At 35.6% G+C, this 15400-nt stretch overlaps 2 protein-coding genes across 9 annotated transcripts in view; one reads left to right on the top strand and one right to left on the bottom strand.

Annotated features, from left to right (window-relative positions):
* Positions 1-15400, bottom strand: part of LOC145286055 (far upstream element-binding protein 1-like) — a 141514-nt gene that overhangs the window by 88241 nt on the left and 37873 nt on the right. The window lies entirely within an intron of this gene.
* LOC145286487 (uncharacterized) lies at positions 7689-8186 on the top strand. The gene has a single exon (XM_080135391.1). The coding sequence runs from the start codon at positions 7689-7691 to the stop codon at positions 8184-8186; it is 498 nt and encodes a 165-aa protein (XP_079991517.1).

The following is a 15400-nucleotide window of genomic DNA, read 5'->3' as shown; positions in this document are numbered from 1 at the left end:
GAACGCAAGAGAGTTGTATGCTCAATCTGTTAAGTCCAAAGTAGCTGAGCAGCGGCTTGGTTCCCACCAGTTTTGGCAAATAGCAAACAGAATCCTGAACAGAAGCGTGTGCTCCATCCCAACTATTATCAATGGACCTGAGGTAATCTCGTCAGCATCAGACAAAGCCAAACTCTTTGTCAAGAACTTTGCAGCTAATTCTACCCTTTGCGACCAAGACCGCCAACCCCCAATATTTCCTCCTGTATCAGAAAACACGCTATGTGATATACGTATATCTGTACGTGATGTTGCCAAGCTAATCAAAAACCTTGATTCCAGTAAAGCAACTGGCCCTGATGGTATTCCAATTATAGTACTCAAAAAACTTCAACCTGAACTAGCGCCCATACTTACAAAACTGTTTAAACGTTGTCTTAAGGAGAATAGTTTCCCATCTCCCTGGAAAATCTCATCAGTATGCCCTGTATTTAAGAATTCAGGTGATCGCTCATCCCCCTCTCAGTACAGGCCAATAAGTCTCCTGTGCGTCATGAGTAAGTTGCTAGAATCTGTGTTAAATACAGAAGTAATCAAACATCTCAACAAAAATAACCTTCTTAGTGACACTCAATATGGTTTCCGTTCTGCTAGATCTACAGCAGATGTCCTTACAGTTATATCGCATAGGATTAGCAAATCTCTCGACGGTGGCAATCTTTCTAGGGCAATTGCTCTTGACATATCTAAAGCCTTTGATAGGGTATGGCATAAAGGTTTACTTCATAAGATTGCTAGCTATGGTATAGCTGGAAAAGTCTTCTCAATTATTAAATCATTTCTTTCTGATAGGTTCATAAGAGTAGTAGTTGAGGGGCAAAAATCAGAAGCTCTCAGTATTAATGCCGGTGTCCCTCAGGGATCCATCCTGGGCCCAACTCTTTTCCTGATCTACATTAATGATCTTCCAAATCATATCCTTACATCATTTGTAGACATTTATGCTGACGACACTACCATTTATGGTACCACATCTAAGACAGTAAACGAGCAAGTACTCTCCAATTCTCTCTCCTCTGATCTTGAGCATGTAGTACAATGGGGAAAGGAGTGGCTGGTTACTTTTAATGCATCTAAAACCAAGCTTCTCTCTTTACATCATCAACATTTTAATCCACATTTGTCATCAATTGAAATGAATGGCTCTCGTCTTCAGGAGGCCTCAAGTTTTGACAAGCTTCTGGGCTTGACCATTACTCCTGATCTTAAATGGAACACGTATATCAAATCTGTTGCCAAGGCCGCTGGAAAAATGGTGGGATCTTTCTATCGATCCAGTAGATATCTCACTGCTGATGCTATTCTCTATCTATATAAGAGCCAGGTACGTCCAAGGATGGAATACTGTTGCCACATCTGGGCAGGAGCTGCTAGAAAGGACTTGTCCTGTCTTGATAGAGTTCAAAATAGACTTCGTAGCCTCGTAGGAGATGTCCTTTTCTCCTCCTTGCAACCTCTATCTCACAGAAGAGATGTTGCGAGTTTGTCTCTGATGTATCGTTATTTTCATGGAAAGTGTTCAACTGAGCTTCAATCTATGGTCCCCCCTCGCCAAACTTTCACAAGAAACACTCGTCTAGCTGTAAACACTATCAATAATTTCCCCCACTCTTTATCTGTGCCTAAACCTAAACATAGATTCCATGAACAAAGCTTCTTTCTTAGAACTGCACGCCTGTGGAATTGTCTTCCGTTTTCCTGCTTTCCGGCTGACTACAATATGGTTGTGTTCAAGTCTAAGGTAAATAAGTTCTTGATGAGCCGTTCCATATAAGTTATTAAATTTACCAAATTTTCATTACTAATGATTACTATATTGACCAACTTCTACTGTACACTCTTTAACCCTTATCCTTGAGTGGCCTCTGGGCCTTGATAATGTGGTGATGCCTTTGTAAAAAAAAAAAAAAAAAAAAAAAAAAAAGGGTTATTACTTCACATTCTTTCCTTTCCCCCCCTCCCCTCTTACACACACACACCTCCAAACACACAGACAACGCTGGGTACCCCCGCTAGTATATATATATATATATATATATATATATATATATATATATATATATATATATATGCACACACACACACACACACACACAGAAATAAATACACATAGAAGTGGAGGATGACTCATAAGAACAATATACATTTATCTGTGAAACAAAATGTGACATGAGCCAACATATGCAGATTGTGAACTTTTTCAGCTCTGCAAGCAAAAAGATCAATGCATTAACTATGATCAAATATGTCAGATCAATAATGCACCAAAGCAAAAAAAAAAAGCGTTTCTCAGAATGAGAAACATTGAATTTTTATAAGAAGTAAATGCATATTTATCATTTTTTTTATTCATTATAATTTTTTTCTTTCCCTCATCTTAAAAAATCTCATAATTCTTTTAGTCTGTCTGTTCATTCCACTTTATCTTGAAAAATACTGGGTCGATCTGGCTGAAATTTTGTATGAGCCTTTGTTATGATAAGGTGCAGCAAAATAAATATTATGGTATCCACTCGAAGCACAGTTAGAGATTAATAGAGATTAGCCAACACAATACCACATTTACTCTAGAAGTTTTCTTGGAAACTATTAGGTCGATTTGTTTGAAATTGTATATGAGCCTTTCTCATTATAAGATGCAGCAAGTTAGAGATTAATAGGGATTAATATTTAATGCAAAAAATAAGCATAAGTTTAACTATATACAATCTTCAATTTGGCATAAAGCACTCATTCTAAGTTAATAGGCTATAACTTTTGCTCGTTTTAATGGATTAAAAAGTCTAGTAAAATATATTTTTAAATATTGTACTTCATAACAGCATTGATCAAATTCTTTCATCTTTCAATCTATGTTTAACGATTTCTTATTTTCTTATCACATAAACAAATTGGGATAAACAAAAGAGAACTAAAAAAAAACTTATAAAAATATAACAGGATGTATTTATGCTTACAAGTGATACACCAAAATATGCACACATCAAATCTTCCTAATATTTGAATATATTTTTTATATATAAAGCAAATTTACCAAACATTTGTAAAGATCTTGTTTCCCCAAAACAGATCAACAAAACTGGTCTGTATAGAAGAACAACAGATTGCATGTTGATGGAACTGGCCTACAGAGATATTCCTACTTACTTGCCCCCATCCCAACCTGACCATCGAAGGCAGAGTTAAACGTAAGTTTGGTTTTTAATTTGGTGAACATCCGAATCCCAAAGAAGTGGCATTTTAGATTAGAACAAGAATTAAGTGTTCCATCCAGAAGGATTCCTCCTTCATAACCTAGGACCAAAAAGATAAAGTGTAGTATTCATCTTTTTTTTTTACACTCCTTATGAATATTAAAATCAGCACATAATATTACTGAACTGTCTAGCATCATTATTTCAATTTCCATCAAAATTTATTACATGATTTGTAAAAAATTCTAAAAAATTTCTAAAATTTAAGGCTGAAGCTTAAAGGGCCTTAAAAAAATTAAAATCAAAGTGTCGGGGACTAAAAATTAGAGGACACTGGGGAGGAGTAATCTGCCCCTGCTCTAACTCTGGTTGGTTTTTCCCTTTGGTCACGGGCAGACGTGTTGCCTTTTCCCTCTCAAGAAGAGGAGAACCTTTGTTCCACCACGAGGTGAGCTCTGAGAACTTTTTCCACCAGTCGGTGAGTCTTATCGAACTGTCGCTATTGCATTGTGTTTTATTGTTGTTTAAATGTTTGTCAGTGTATAATAAATGTGTAAACGTAATTGGGCAATTGTGTTTATTCATATATTTTTTGTTTAGTTAAAACTAACAAATTGGTGACTCCGAGAAAATATATATGTACACGCACATACATAATAATAAGTTCTGTTAAAAAAAAAAAAGTAAAATAATATTTTTATGAACAATAAGAAAAAATTAGGATGTAAATTTTATTTCCAGAATTCTAATTATTATTCCCTAAATAAAAATTTGTAGGTTAGCGTAATTAAGACAGCAACATGATTTTTCTTCTATTCTTTACATATTTTTGTCGATAGAATAAGGATAGAACTAGGGTTTTGTTTTAATCATGCACAACAAATGCAACAAGTTTTTTTTCGAAACTAAATTATCCCATATAGGAAAATTTCGTTCCTGAAATGGCTGTCGGTATTCCTGTCAAATTCGGCGCCTGATACAGGATTGACTGATATGGGCGAATACGTTGCGTTCTGTCTCTGTGTCCCCTTACCCTCCGTGTTGTATTATTACTATTCCTTTCTTTCCATGCCCTGCTGCTAGACTGTTGTAGTTTCCAGTGCGGTAAAATAAGTAAATAAATAAATATATATATTTTTTTAAAATGGCGACAACTTGTAACGTTAATGCCTCGTTAGTTCGCGACGACCCTGCTTTGTTTTTTGCTCAACTCGATTTATTTTTCAAACAAAAATCGATTGACAACCAGGCAGAGAAATTCTGTTACGTTGCATCCATTTTACCTCAGGATACAATTACTGAGGTAAGAGAGTTAATAATCTCTCCACCTACAGAAAAGCCGTACGATGTAAAGGAGAGAGTCACGACTGCTGTGACTGTTTCCACACATAAGCGTATTTCGCAGTTGTTGGAACAAGAGACCCTGGGAGATAGCAAGCCGGCCCAATTTCTAAAACGGTTACAAAAATTAGCTGAAGGTGCGATGGATAAAAGCATCGTTAAGCATATTTTCCTCCAACGGATCCCGATGGAGTATAAGGTGGCTATCGCTGCTCAGGACGAGTCCACGCTGGTGGAACAACTCGCCGTCATAGCAGATCACATTGCAGACATATTATCCACACAATCGTCTGCAGTATCCAGCGTGAAGACCTCTGGAAGAGACGAGCTTCTGGAAAAATTAATGGAGGGCCAAAAACGGTTGGAAGCCCGTATGGACAGAATGGCAGAAGACATCGCCAGACTATCATTAAAACAGAAGCAGGGACATGGCAGCAGAGGAGGTCGCAGCCAGTCCCGGGAATGCAAGCAAGAAGCTATTTGTTGGAAGCACAAGAGATTTGGCGAAAATGCCAACTCTTGTATTCCAACTATAAGGGGCAGGGAAAAGCCTAAACCGACAGACGAGAGCGGCATCAACTGACGGTGCATCCTGCTCTGGCCGCCTACTTTATGTTGTAGATAAAAATACAGGCATCTCGTTTTTGGTGGACAGTGGGGCACAAGTTTTCCTTATCCCGGCAACATCAGTGGACAAAAGGTCTCCTACCTGTAAATTTACACTGCGAGCTGTAAACGGTTCAATAATACGGACTTATGGGGAGAGGTGCATGGACCTTAACTTGGGTTTACGCAGATCGTTTATCCACGTTTTCATAGTGGCTGACATAAGCAGTGCTATACTGGGTACTGACTTTCTGCAAGCATTTGGCCTGGTAGTAGATATGTCAGGCCAGTGTCTCCGAGATCCAAGCACACAATTTGCAGCATGTGGGGTGGTGGGGACTGGCACACCATTAGGTCCACAGGTAGCACATGCAGACCAGGACGAAGCCTTCCTAAATCTGTTGAAAGAATATCCTTCAATATCGGTCCCCTCCTTTCACAAGGAAGTGTTACCACACACTGTAACTCATTACATTGAGACAAAAGGCCCACCCGTCCATTGTAAAGCCAGACGTTTAACACCTGAAAAAATAAAGGCTGCGAAAGCAGAATTTCAGCAGATGATGCAGCTTGGCATAGTTTGTCCTTCAAATAGCGAATGGGCCTCGCCTCTTCATCTTGTTAGTAAGGGTCCAAATGCATGGCGGGCATGTGGGGACTACCGAGCTTTAAATGCCGCTACGAAACCAAGATATAACAGCAGTGGCCCAGAATAATAGGGTCTTTACTAAATTAGATCTTATTCGGGCATACCACCAGATCCCTGTGGAGCCCGAACATATTCCCAAAACGGCAATTACCACACCGTTTGGAATGTTTGAATTTTTGCGTGTTCCATTTGGTTTACGCAATGCAGCTCAAACGTTCCAATGTTTTATAGACCAGGTTCTGCGAAACTTGCCATTTGTGTGTGCATACATAGATGACGTCCTCATTGCTAGCAGGAATAGGCAGGAAGACATAGATCATGTGCATCAAGTATTCGATCGCCTGAACCAATATGGTGTTGTTTTAAATCCATCAAAATGTACTTTTGGTCAATCCGAGGTTATATTTTTGGGGCACCATATTTCAGAGAAGGGAATTTCCCCATCCCCAGAGACAGCCAAGTCCATCCGAGATTTCCCTATCCCTGCTACAATGAGACAGTTGCGGCAATTTTTAGGATTAGTTAACTTCTATCGTAGGTTTCTCCCTCATGTTGCCCAAGTACTTCTGCCATTGACAGGTATGCTGACAAATGTGAAGAACTGCAACATTACACTATCGGAGGAAGCAATAGCAGCATTCAACAAAATAAAGGCCATGTTAGAAGACACCACAAAGCTGTCCCACATTCAACCCGATAGTGAACTTTGCCTGGCAGTAGATGCATCTGCAACTGGAATTGGAGTGGTCCTGCAGCAAAAATGTAATGCAAACTGGCGACCTATTTCTTTCTTCTCCAGGAAATTGACTAACGCAGAAACACGCTATAGCACATTTTCCAGAGAGTTGTTGGCCTCGTTTTCCGCAATAAGACATTATCGGCAGCTCCTAGAGGGACAGCCATTCTACTTGGTGCCTCTATTAGGCATTCTGCAGTCCTCCTCAGACAAATACTCTCCCCGAGAGGTTCGTCAGTTGGACTATATCCTACAGTTTACGTCGGTTGTCAGACACGTGAAGGGAGCTGACAATATACCAGCAGATACACTGTCACGAGGAATAAACTCCTTCACATTGGGACCTTCCGTCAAAGCCAACACCTTAGCTATGGAGCAAGAAAAAGACGAGCACCTCCAGAAGCTTCTGCAGAATAATGGAACATCACTGCAGCTGGTGAAAATGGCACACCCCAACAGCCCTAGAAAAATAGTGTGTGATATCAGCACTAACAAACTGCGCCCATATGTTCCAGCATCCTTAAGGAAAGACATATTCAACGTGGTACACGGGTTATCACACCCAGGGACCAATGCGTCGATACATTTGATGACAGACAGGTATGTCTGGCTGAGGATGAAAGCAGACGTGCGAGAATGGACAAAGAAGTGCGTGCAGTGTCAAAAGGCCAAGGTCGGTCGACGTACACGTGCGCCATTAGGCACATTTCCAGTACCTGATGAGAGGTTCAAGCACATACACCTCGACATCACCGGTCCATTTCCGACATATAAAGGCCAATGCTATCTTTTGACATGTATCGACAGATTTTCAAGGTGGTTTGAAGCTTTACCAATGCCAGATATGACAGCATACACAACAGCCAGAACTTTCCTCGCTGGATGGGTAGCAAGATTCGGTGTCCTGGAAAACGTGACAACTGACAGAGGTAGACAATTTGAGTCCGAACTGTTACATAAACTCTCAGGACTTTTGAGCACCAGAAGTATACACACGACAGCATACCATCCATAAGCAAACGGAACAGTCGAACGTCTACATCGCAGCCTGCTTACCAGCAATACAAAGTGGTTAGAACATCTTCCTCTAATTTTGCTGGGTTTGCGCACAGCAGTGAAGAATATGAATTGCTCAGCAGCAGAAGCGCTGTATGGTACCACACTACGCCTGCCAGCACAATACTTTTGTGATACACCAAATAAAGTTTGGGACCCTGCATCATTTGTTGATAGACTGACAAGAACCATGGCCAAAATGGCATATTCTCCATCAGGAATAAACAAGTGCGCTAACACATATGTGCCAAAGGCACTAGAGACATGCACACATGTGTTTGTTCGCAATACAGCTAGGTTGCATACCCTGCAACCACCATACCGCGGACCTTTTAAAGTCAACAAGAAAAGCAAGAAGTATTTCAGCATCCTCATTAAGGACGAAGAACAAAATATCTCAATTGACAGGTTGAAACCCGCAACACTCGAGGATGCATATTTAGAAGTAGATCCCTCACAAAGGATGCCAGTCGAAGTGACATTGGAAAAACGCCCTTATAAAAAAACACGTTCGAGCAGACAGGTAAAATGGCCTGCCCATTTAAGAGACTTGGTCTCTACATAAAAAAAAACAAAAAAAACCCAATCCTCTCACAACATTCAATTAAAAGTACTCCGTATTTTGGGGGGGGGATGTTGTAGGGGACTAAAAATTAGAGGACACCGGGGAGGAGTAATCTGCCCCTGCTCTAACGCTGGTTGGTTTTTCCCTTTGGTCACGGGCAGACGTGTTGCCTTTTCCTTCTCAAGAAGAGGAGAACCTTTGTTCCACCACGAGGTGAGCTCTGAGAACTTTTTCCACCAGTCAGTGAGTCTTATCGAACTGTCGCTATTGTATTGTGTTTTATTGTTGTTTAAATGTTTGTCAGTGTATAATAAATGTGTAAACGTAATTGGGCAATTGTGTTTATTCATATATTTTTTGTTTAGTTAAAACTAACAAAAGGCATCTTGCTTAATTGATGTCTTATGGATCAAATTTAAAGGAAATTTGGAACATTTAAATTTTCAAAAGTGCCCAAATTATGTTCCTAAAAAGTGAAATTTTAGGAATATTTATTAGTTAATGTTTAATACCTATTGTTAAAATTTAACATACAAAAAAAACAACAAAAAAAAACAGGCTTCCATGTCCTCTTTACAACATTTGCATAAAATGAAATTAAACTAAATATGTTTAAAAATTATAATATTTTGGCACAAAAATTATAATGATCGGTTAATTAGTTTACAAGTAATTCATGTGCATACAAATATATAAACATACATACATATTTAACTTTATATAGAGATCTATGAACAAAAATGAAAAATAAAAAAAGCATGTAATTTTGGAGAAAGAGCCAATATTAGTCAATTTATATTTATTATGACAACTGCTTTTTTCTCACAGTGAAAATCATAAAAATCTAAAAATGATTGAATCAAAAATAAAGTTTGATAGTGAGATAAACAAACTGAAAGCTTCTATAATGAACATTCAAAATATTGATTCTTGTCTTATGTGTCTTGTCCAAGCAATACTACCATATATGCCAGATAAAACTTCTAAGATGAAAATACAAAAACAATGAAACCATTCCACAAGAACAAATTGTACCGCCATCTCCAAACAACAATGATTCAAGATAATAGTTCGACAAAATAATGCTGAAAAAATAAAACTATTTAAATTTCCATTCATTGAATTCAAGACAATAATGTAGGTTAGGCTCATGAAGGAATTCATTGTTTTTAATGGAAACTTCCTTTCATTAAAAACGAATATGTAACTCTCTGATAAAAAGGAATGGCTTTAAAAGATCGAAGATTCGTCTTTCAAAGTATTACATTTCTACAGCAATAAAAAATCTAACATATTAAATTCATTCAAATGAAATAAAACTTCTCTTTAAAAAAAGTAATAATTCAAAGTTTAATTCTACAAAATACATTTTTTAAATTTAATATTGGCGGGGGGGGGGATTTTTAAATAAAGATTCCTTTAAAATTATAAAAATAAAAAAAATTAAAATTAAAGAAATAATTTCAACAGTAAGGAAAATAAATAAAACTCCAGAATAGTTAACAGACAAGAAACTGTAAGCAAAAATTAAAAACAACAAATAATTTATAGCAAATGCAGTAGAATTTAATTCTCTTCCGATCCGTATACTTTTAATGTGTAGGAAGTGTTTGTAAAATATTTTATTATAGAATTTGATTTTAATTTTTTGATAAGACCTGCAAACACCAAAATAACAACCAAGGTGATGACTTCACTTAATTTCATGCTGAAAAGATAATAAAAAAAAATACTCTACCATTAACCATAAATTCGAATGGCAATCTCCCCTAATAAAACCCCCTATAAAACCCAGCTTAATCACCAAAGTGATAATCCCGTTCACCAAGATGTTTTTCATGCCTTATTAATACATAAAAATTGAAATAAATTTCTGAAATAAAAAATCTTACAGTTTCCACACATGAAAAGTATACCTTTGCTTTATTTTATCTTCATTTGTGGCTGCTGCTTTTTTTTTTTTTTAACATTTTCTCTTTCAAATACACCAATAATGCTATATACAAGGGTCATTCCCCCTATTTTTTAACTCAAAAAGTTGAACTATGAAGACGGGAGTGGTACCATTAAAATGGCCGACCTTTTCTTCTTCAAAATTTAAGTTTCTACATAGTCACAACCATTCTCAATGCACTTTTGCCAGGAATTCAGTGATGCATCTTTGTTTCTAACACATGTCTATGACAGTGGTTGCTTTCTTAGAGTCTCACACCATCAATATCTGCTACGGAAAGATGAAACTTTCAGGTCATGAATGCATAAATCAGTCATCATAACAATGCAATTTGCAATCCTCACAGGTGGAATAAAAAATAGAAGGCATTACTTTTGGAACACCCCTCATAATATTTGTTATGGATGTTCTTCCTTTCTCAATGTTAACTAATTAACAAAATATGGAAGCCAAAACCTTGTTTGCTGATATTTATGTCTTTGATCACTTTGGACAGCTTTAACCTGCTGTTGTCCACTCAGTTGAATGCTGATTTGACTCCAGAGTGAAGTGGTGAATCTATATTTCATTTTTCTTGTTGCAAAAACAGTGAAGAACAGAACAGTGGCAAACAATGCTTCGAATTGTTGATGAGTTGTTGCTTGGAATCGACTGAGCTTTTTGCTAGACAAATATTCACACAAAATGGTGAATACACTGCATTCTGATATCTTCAACTCCTCTGCTATTTCATGTAACTTCAATTTATGATCAGCTAAAACAAGTTTATGAACTTTTGATATTTTCCAGGATAACGACTGAATTTGAGTGACCTGAGCATTCAGCATCATTTGTGCCTCTCTGACTGCATTTAAAGTCAGTACACTACCTTTTAACTATTTTTTTCTCATTGTCAACACACGAAATTCAGAATTTTTTATTATTTTGAAAATTTGCAACAGTAGCCTCACTTAAATAACTGTAATTTGTAAACAAATAATCTGATTGAGCTCACATTCTAACACATTATTTGAAGGTTAGTGGCACCATCTATATGTTAGGCCTATGAGCTGTTTAGTGTTTTACAGCAAAATTACTTCATTATCACCCCCTAAGTGCCCTCCAACAATCTATCACTCATAGAGTTTGGAATCCAGATATTTTTAATTTCAAATATTACCTGAAAAAAATAAAAAAGTCATTGGCAAAATGAAACTGATCCATGTATTCTCACACTTTTCCTAAAAAAAAGATACCTCCACTCAGTAACCTTCTTTTTAAAAAGTAAAAACAAAAAATGAAGGGAAATTTCAAGTGACAATCAAAATATGCGACAAAGTGACAATAATATCTTTTGGCCTTTGACTTAAAATAAGACTCCATTTATTTTGTAAAAATATAAACAAATGTTAACCTGTATTCATGTAAGGTCAGTATATAAACTTCAAACCTTCAGCAATAATAATAATAATAATCTGTATATAATAAAAATTGAAGTGAACAAGACAAGATACGTTGTAACTATGGAGATTTTAATTACATCAAAATAGAATTTTATAGATAATTTTAAATTCTGAATTTTGAATATTATGTTTCTGAATTTTTGAGACGAAGATAATTTGGATTATTAGTGTTACTCTGACTATTGTTCTCATCTTGAGTGTTACTTATGCAAGGTTTCAGCTGATATTATCTCTAACTTTCTTCAGGTGTATCTTGTTTGAATTCAGAATTTGCATAGAATTTTGAACAGAACCATTTATTGAATCCATGGGGTAGTATGCTCACATTCTGTCAACCATGACCAAGTAAAAGTTTTTAGTAATTCACAATTGTATTTTTCGTATCGCCCACATTGAAGATTGAATCTTCACCCTCAAGAAAAGTGTCATTTACAACTGAATTTTACCTAGTATTTTATCTGTTATGTCAAATAATACATAGTATTTTGAAGTTTCTGTTCATTTAATTGATTTTTTTTATTTTGTTTGTTTCTTTAATAATTTTTTTTTTTTTATAACTTAAGGCATCAAAACAGTCAGAACAAATTTTCCATGAACACAGAAATTCTCTTATGTCCTATCTATGGAAAAAGCTATGCCTCTCCCTTTCTATCTTGTGCAGAGATAAATGCACATGCTAAGCATCACTCCTCAATTTTTATAAATAAATTCAAAAGGAAAGCTTATTTTTTTTTACAAATCATCAGTTTCAAAACTATGAATCATATAGGAAAAGAAACCTTATCATAATTGGCTGATTGTGGTTGAAAAAGCTAAGATAATCAATAAAAATCTGTTCTAACACCATTCAACCAAAAATATTCAATAAACAAGACAAAGCTTTCCATACTGAAATGTATAGAAATGTTCTTCACTCTCTTTCATGTTCTAAATTTATATAATAACAAAAAATAATAGAATAACTATCACTTTACAACTTCTGTTCAGAATTAAGCATTTAAATTTTGGTTTTCATTTTCTATTTTTACAGTTTGAAAAAAAAAAAAACTAAATAAAAAATATTGACTTTTCCACTGTTCATTCTTATATTGGATATCTGAATTCAGTTCTCGATTTTATTGTTGGAAAGAAATCATGAACTCTTGAAGAGTCTTTTCAATCAATTCTATTGTACTAGAGAAAAATATCGTACATACAAGTTACACTTGAAAAAGAAAATTTACCTGTTTATTGAAACTGATCTGATTTTATTGTTTCGGTAAAAAAATAGGTTTTAAAATCACATTCATACAAACATAGCTATACGGATTGGCAGATTTTGTAATAGGTATAGCCTATTCAGATAAGATTAGATTAGGGTTTATATGTTGTGAAATTTAAAAACACTTATGCAACAAAATCATTTGGTGGGTGTAACATTTAACCAAACAAAAATCCGAGTCAAGAAATTTGAGACACTAATCCGAGATCACCCTTGTGTTAAAGTCACTTAATTAACCCATAATGTAAGTTGTTGGATGTTATAAGATGTTGGCTAGTGGGCTAATGAGTACCTAAAGAAAGGAAGAATTCTTTTTGCTTCAAGTTCAACAAAAATTCTGGTATTTGACAAAATACACCTGAATGTTACAAACGGCCAAAATAGTGTGAGAATAACATCTAAGACACTACGAATAATTGAAATAATATGGAAGAATTCTTTTGTTTGGTTGTTGATTCTGTTGTGAAAGACACTGGTAGATGATTTTCATCATGAGAGATCCTCTGTTGTTCATAATCAGAGCATCATTATTGCCAATGATAAAACATGAACATGTCATGGTCTAAAGTCACCACTCCCACAATATCAACAAACTCGAATCCCCATCAACAAAAAAACTGGTACTCCTCAAAACACAACATAACTGTGTGCTAAAAATAGCATTAACTCCTTCAACAACAACAAACTCACATTTTTGCAACAAAACAAAAATAACAGACTTTTTACTTTTAGACAAAGATTTAAATAAATCCTTGCGATAAATGCCACATACATTATTTGCTGGTAAGAAATCCAACCTAAAATTAATGATAGTCATTCATTATTTAGAGACACCATCAATGGCCCTCCATTCACAGTGGCATTCACAACAAATCCTTGAGTTTGGCCCAGGAGCAAACACATTTGGATTCCAAATCCCTACATGGCAAATGAAGCACAATTGTTTTCTTTCTTGCCAAATGAATTGAATTGAAAAAATATATGTAGTACTTTATTTCAGGATGTATATTTTGGAGATAATGAAAAGAAAAGTTAATTTACTGGCATTTTATTTTTTTCTTAAAGACCTGTATATTATTATGTCTAGTCATCTTCTATTTTATTAAAAGTTTGGTCAAAATGAAGTCTCAGTATTCGCATACTATCCCAGATGGTTCCACTTTTTGGGTGTTTTTACCCACATATGAAATACATAAATTTTCCATTTCTCATTATCTCACTTATGACCCAGGAGACAGGTACATTTGGGGCTGTGGGCTATTGGATCTAGGTGAATCCTTCACTATGCAACTAAGAGACCAAGTTTGGCAAAAAGATGAGCCTGATAAACATGTTAGAAGTGCAAACTTACCCTGTTGATGCATTCATGGACAACACTGTCATTTGTGTGGATAAGTTATGAGAATATGTTAATAATGGACCTCATATGCATATTCACTAGTCACTGTGGCTATTCAAAGCTAACAATTAAAGGAGGTATTGGCTGACATGCTTGGTGTTTAGTCTCAACATAGTTCTGCTGCTGATGCTGCTGATTACAAAGGCTCTTATAACAGGAAGATTAAATACAATAAGCAACATCTGGTAATTATAAATTTGGGTTTTGGTATCAAGTTTCTTTTTTTTTTTAGTTGATATCCCAGTTTTGGTAAAAGCCAGACATATTTAAAATTTCAAATCTAAGTAGTAGGTCTACTGGATGTCATTTTCTGAGGCTTTCAAACTTATTTAGTAATAGAATTTTGAACCACATAAATACAATATTTATTAACAACAAAGTCAGTCTTGTGTATGAAATGAAACTACATTCGGTAATATACACATAAATTTACATCATGAATAACTAGTTAAAGCAAACACAATGGAGTTGAAGATATTAAAAGAATTATAGGTGCTGTAATTCTTCTTATCTACATATTTATAAAAGTGAAAATGTGTGTGTGTGTGTGTGTGTGCACACACACACACATTTCCCTACCAGATAACTCTGTCAATTTTTGGCCTAGAGACTCGAGATTTGACATAAGGAGTATTGAGATTTGGCAAAATCTTTTTAATCAGTTTTCGGCCAGAAATTTGCCTGTCAAGGGGTTAAAGTTCAACGATTTGACCTATGAAAACTCTACCAAACTCCTACGCCAATTTTGGATCTAAACACTTGAAACTTTAATGCAGGTTACTTGCATATGGATTAAGCCTTTTAATTTGATTTGAACCCCCAAAAATAAATGTTATGGGGTCAAAATTGGGGTCAAAATTTTTAACAATTTGACCTCTGCGGTCTCTACCAAATTACTCAGCCAATTTCTGGTTTAAACATTTGAAATTTTACATAAATAATATTCAGAGATAGGGCAAGCTTTTTAAAAGATTTGACCTTTGTGGTGTCTATCAAACTACTCGGCCAATTTTGAGTCTAAACATTTGAAATTTATACATAACAGGTATTCAGATATGAGACAGGTATTTTAATCAGTTTTGAGGCGAAAATTTGGCTGCCAAAAGGTCAAAGTTGAAAAAGTTGACCTTTGCAGATTCTATCAAATTTCTCCACCAA

Source organism: Euprymna scolopes, chromosome 10 (genome assembly GCF_053919585.1).
Source record: "Euprymna scolopes isolate OS-2025 chromosome 10, ASM5391958v1, whole genome shotgun sequence".
NCBI lineage: Eukaryota > Metazoa > Mollusca > Cephalopoda > Sepiida > Sepiolidae > Euprymna > Euprymna scolopes.
Note: the sequence above shows the minus strand (reverse complement) of the source record. Positions and strands in the feature narration are given on the sequence as shown.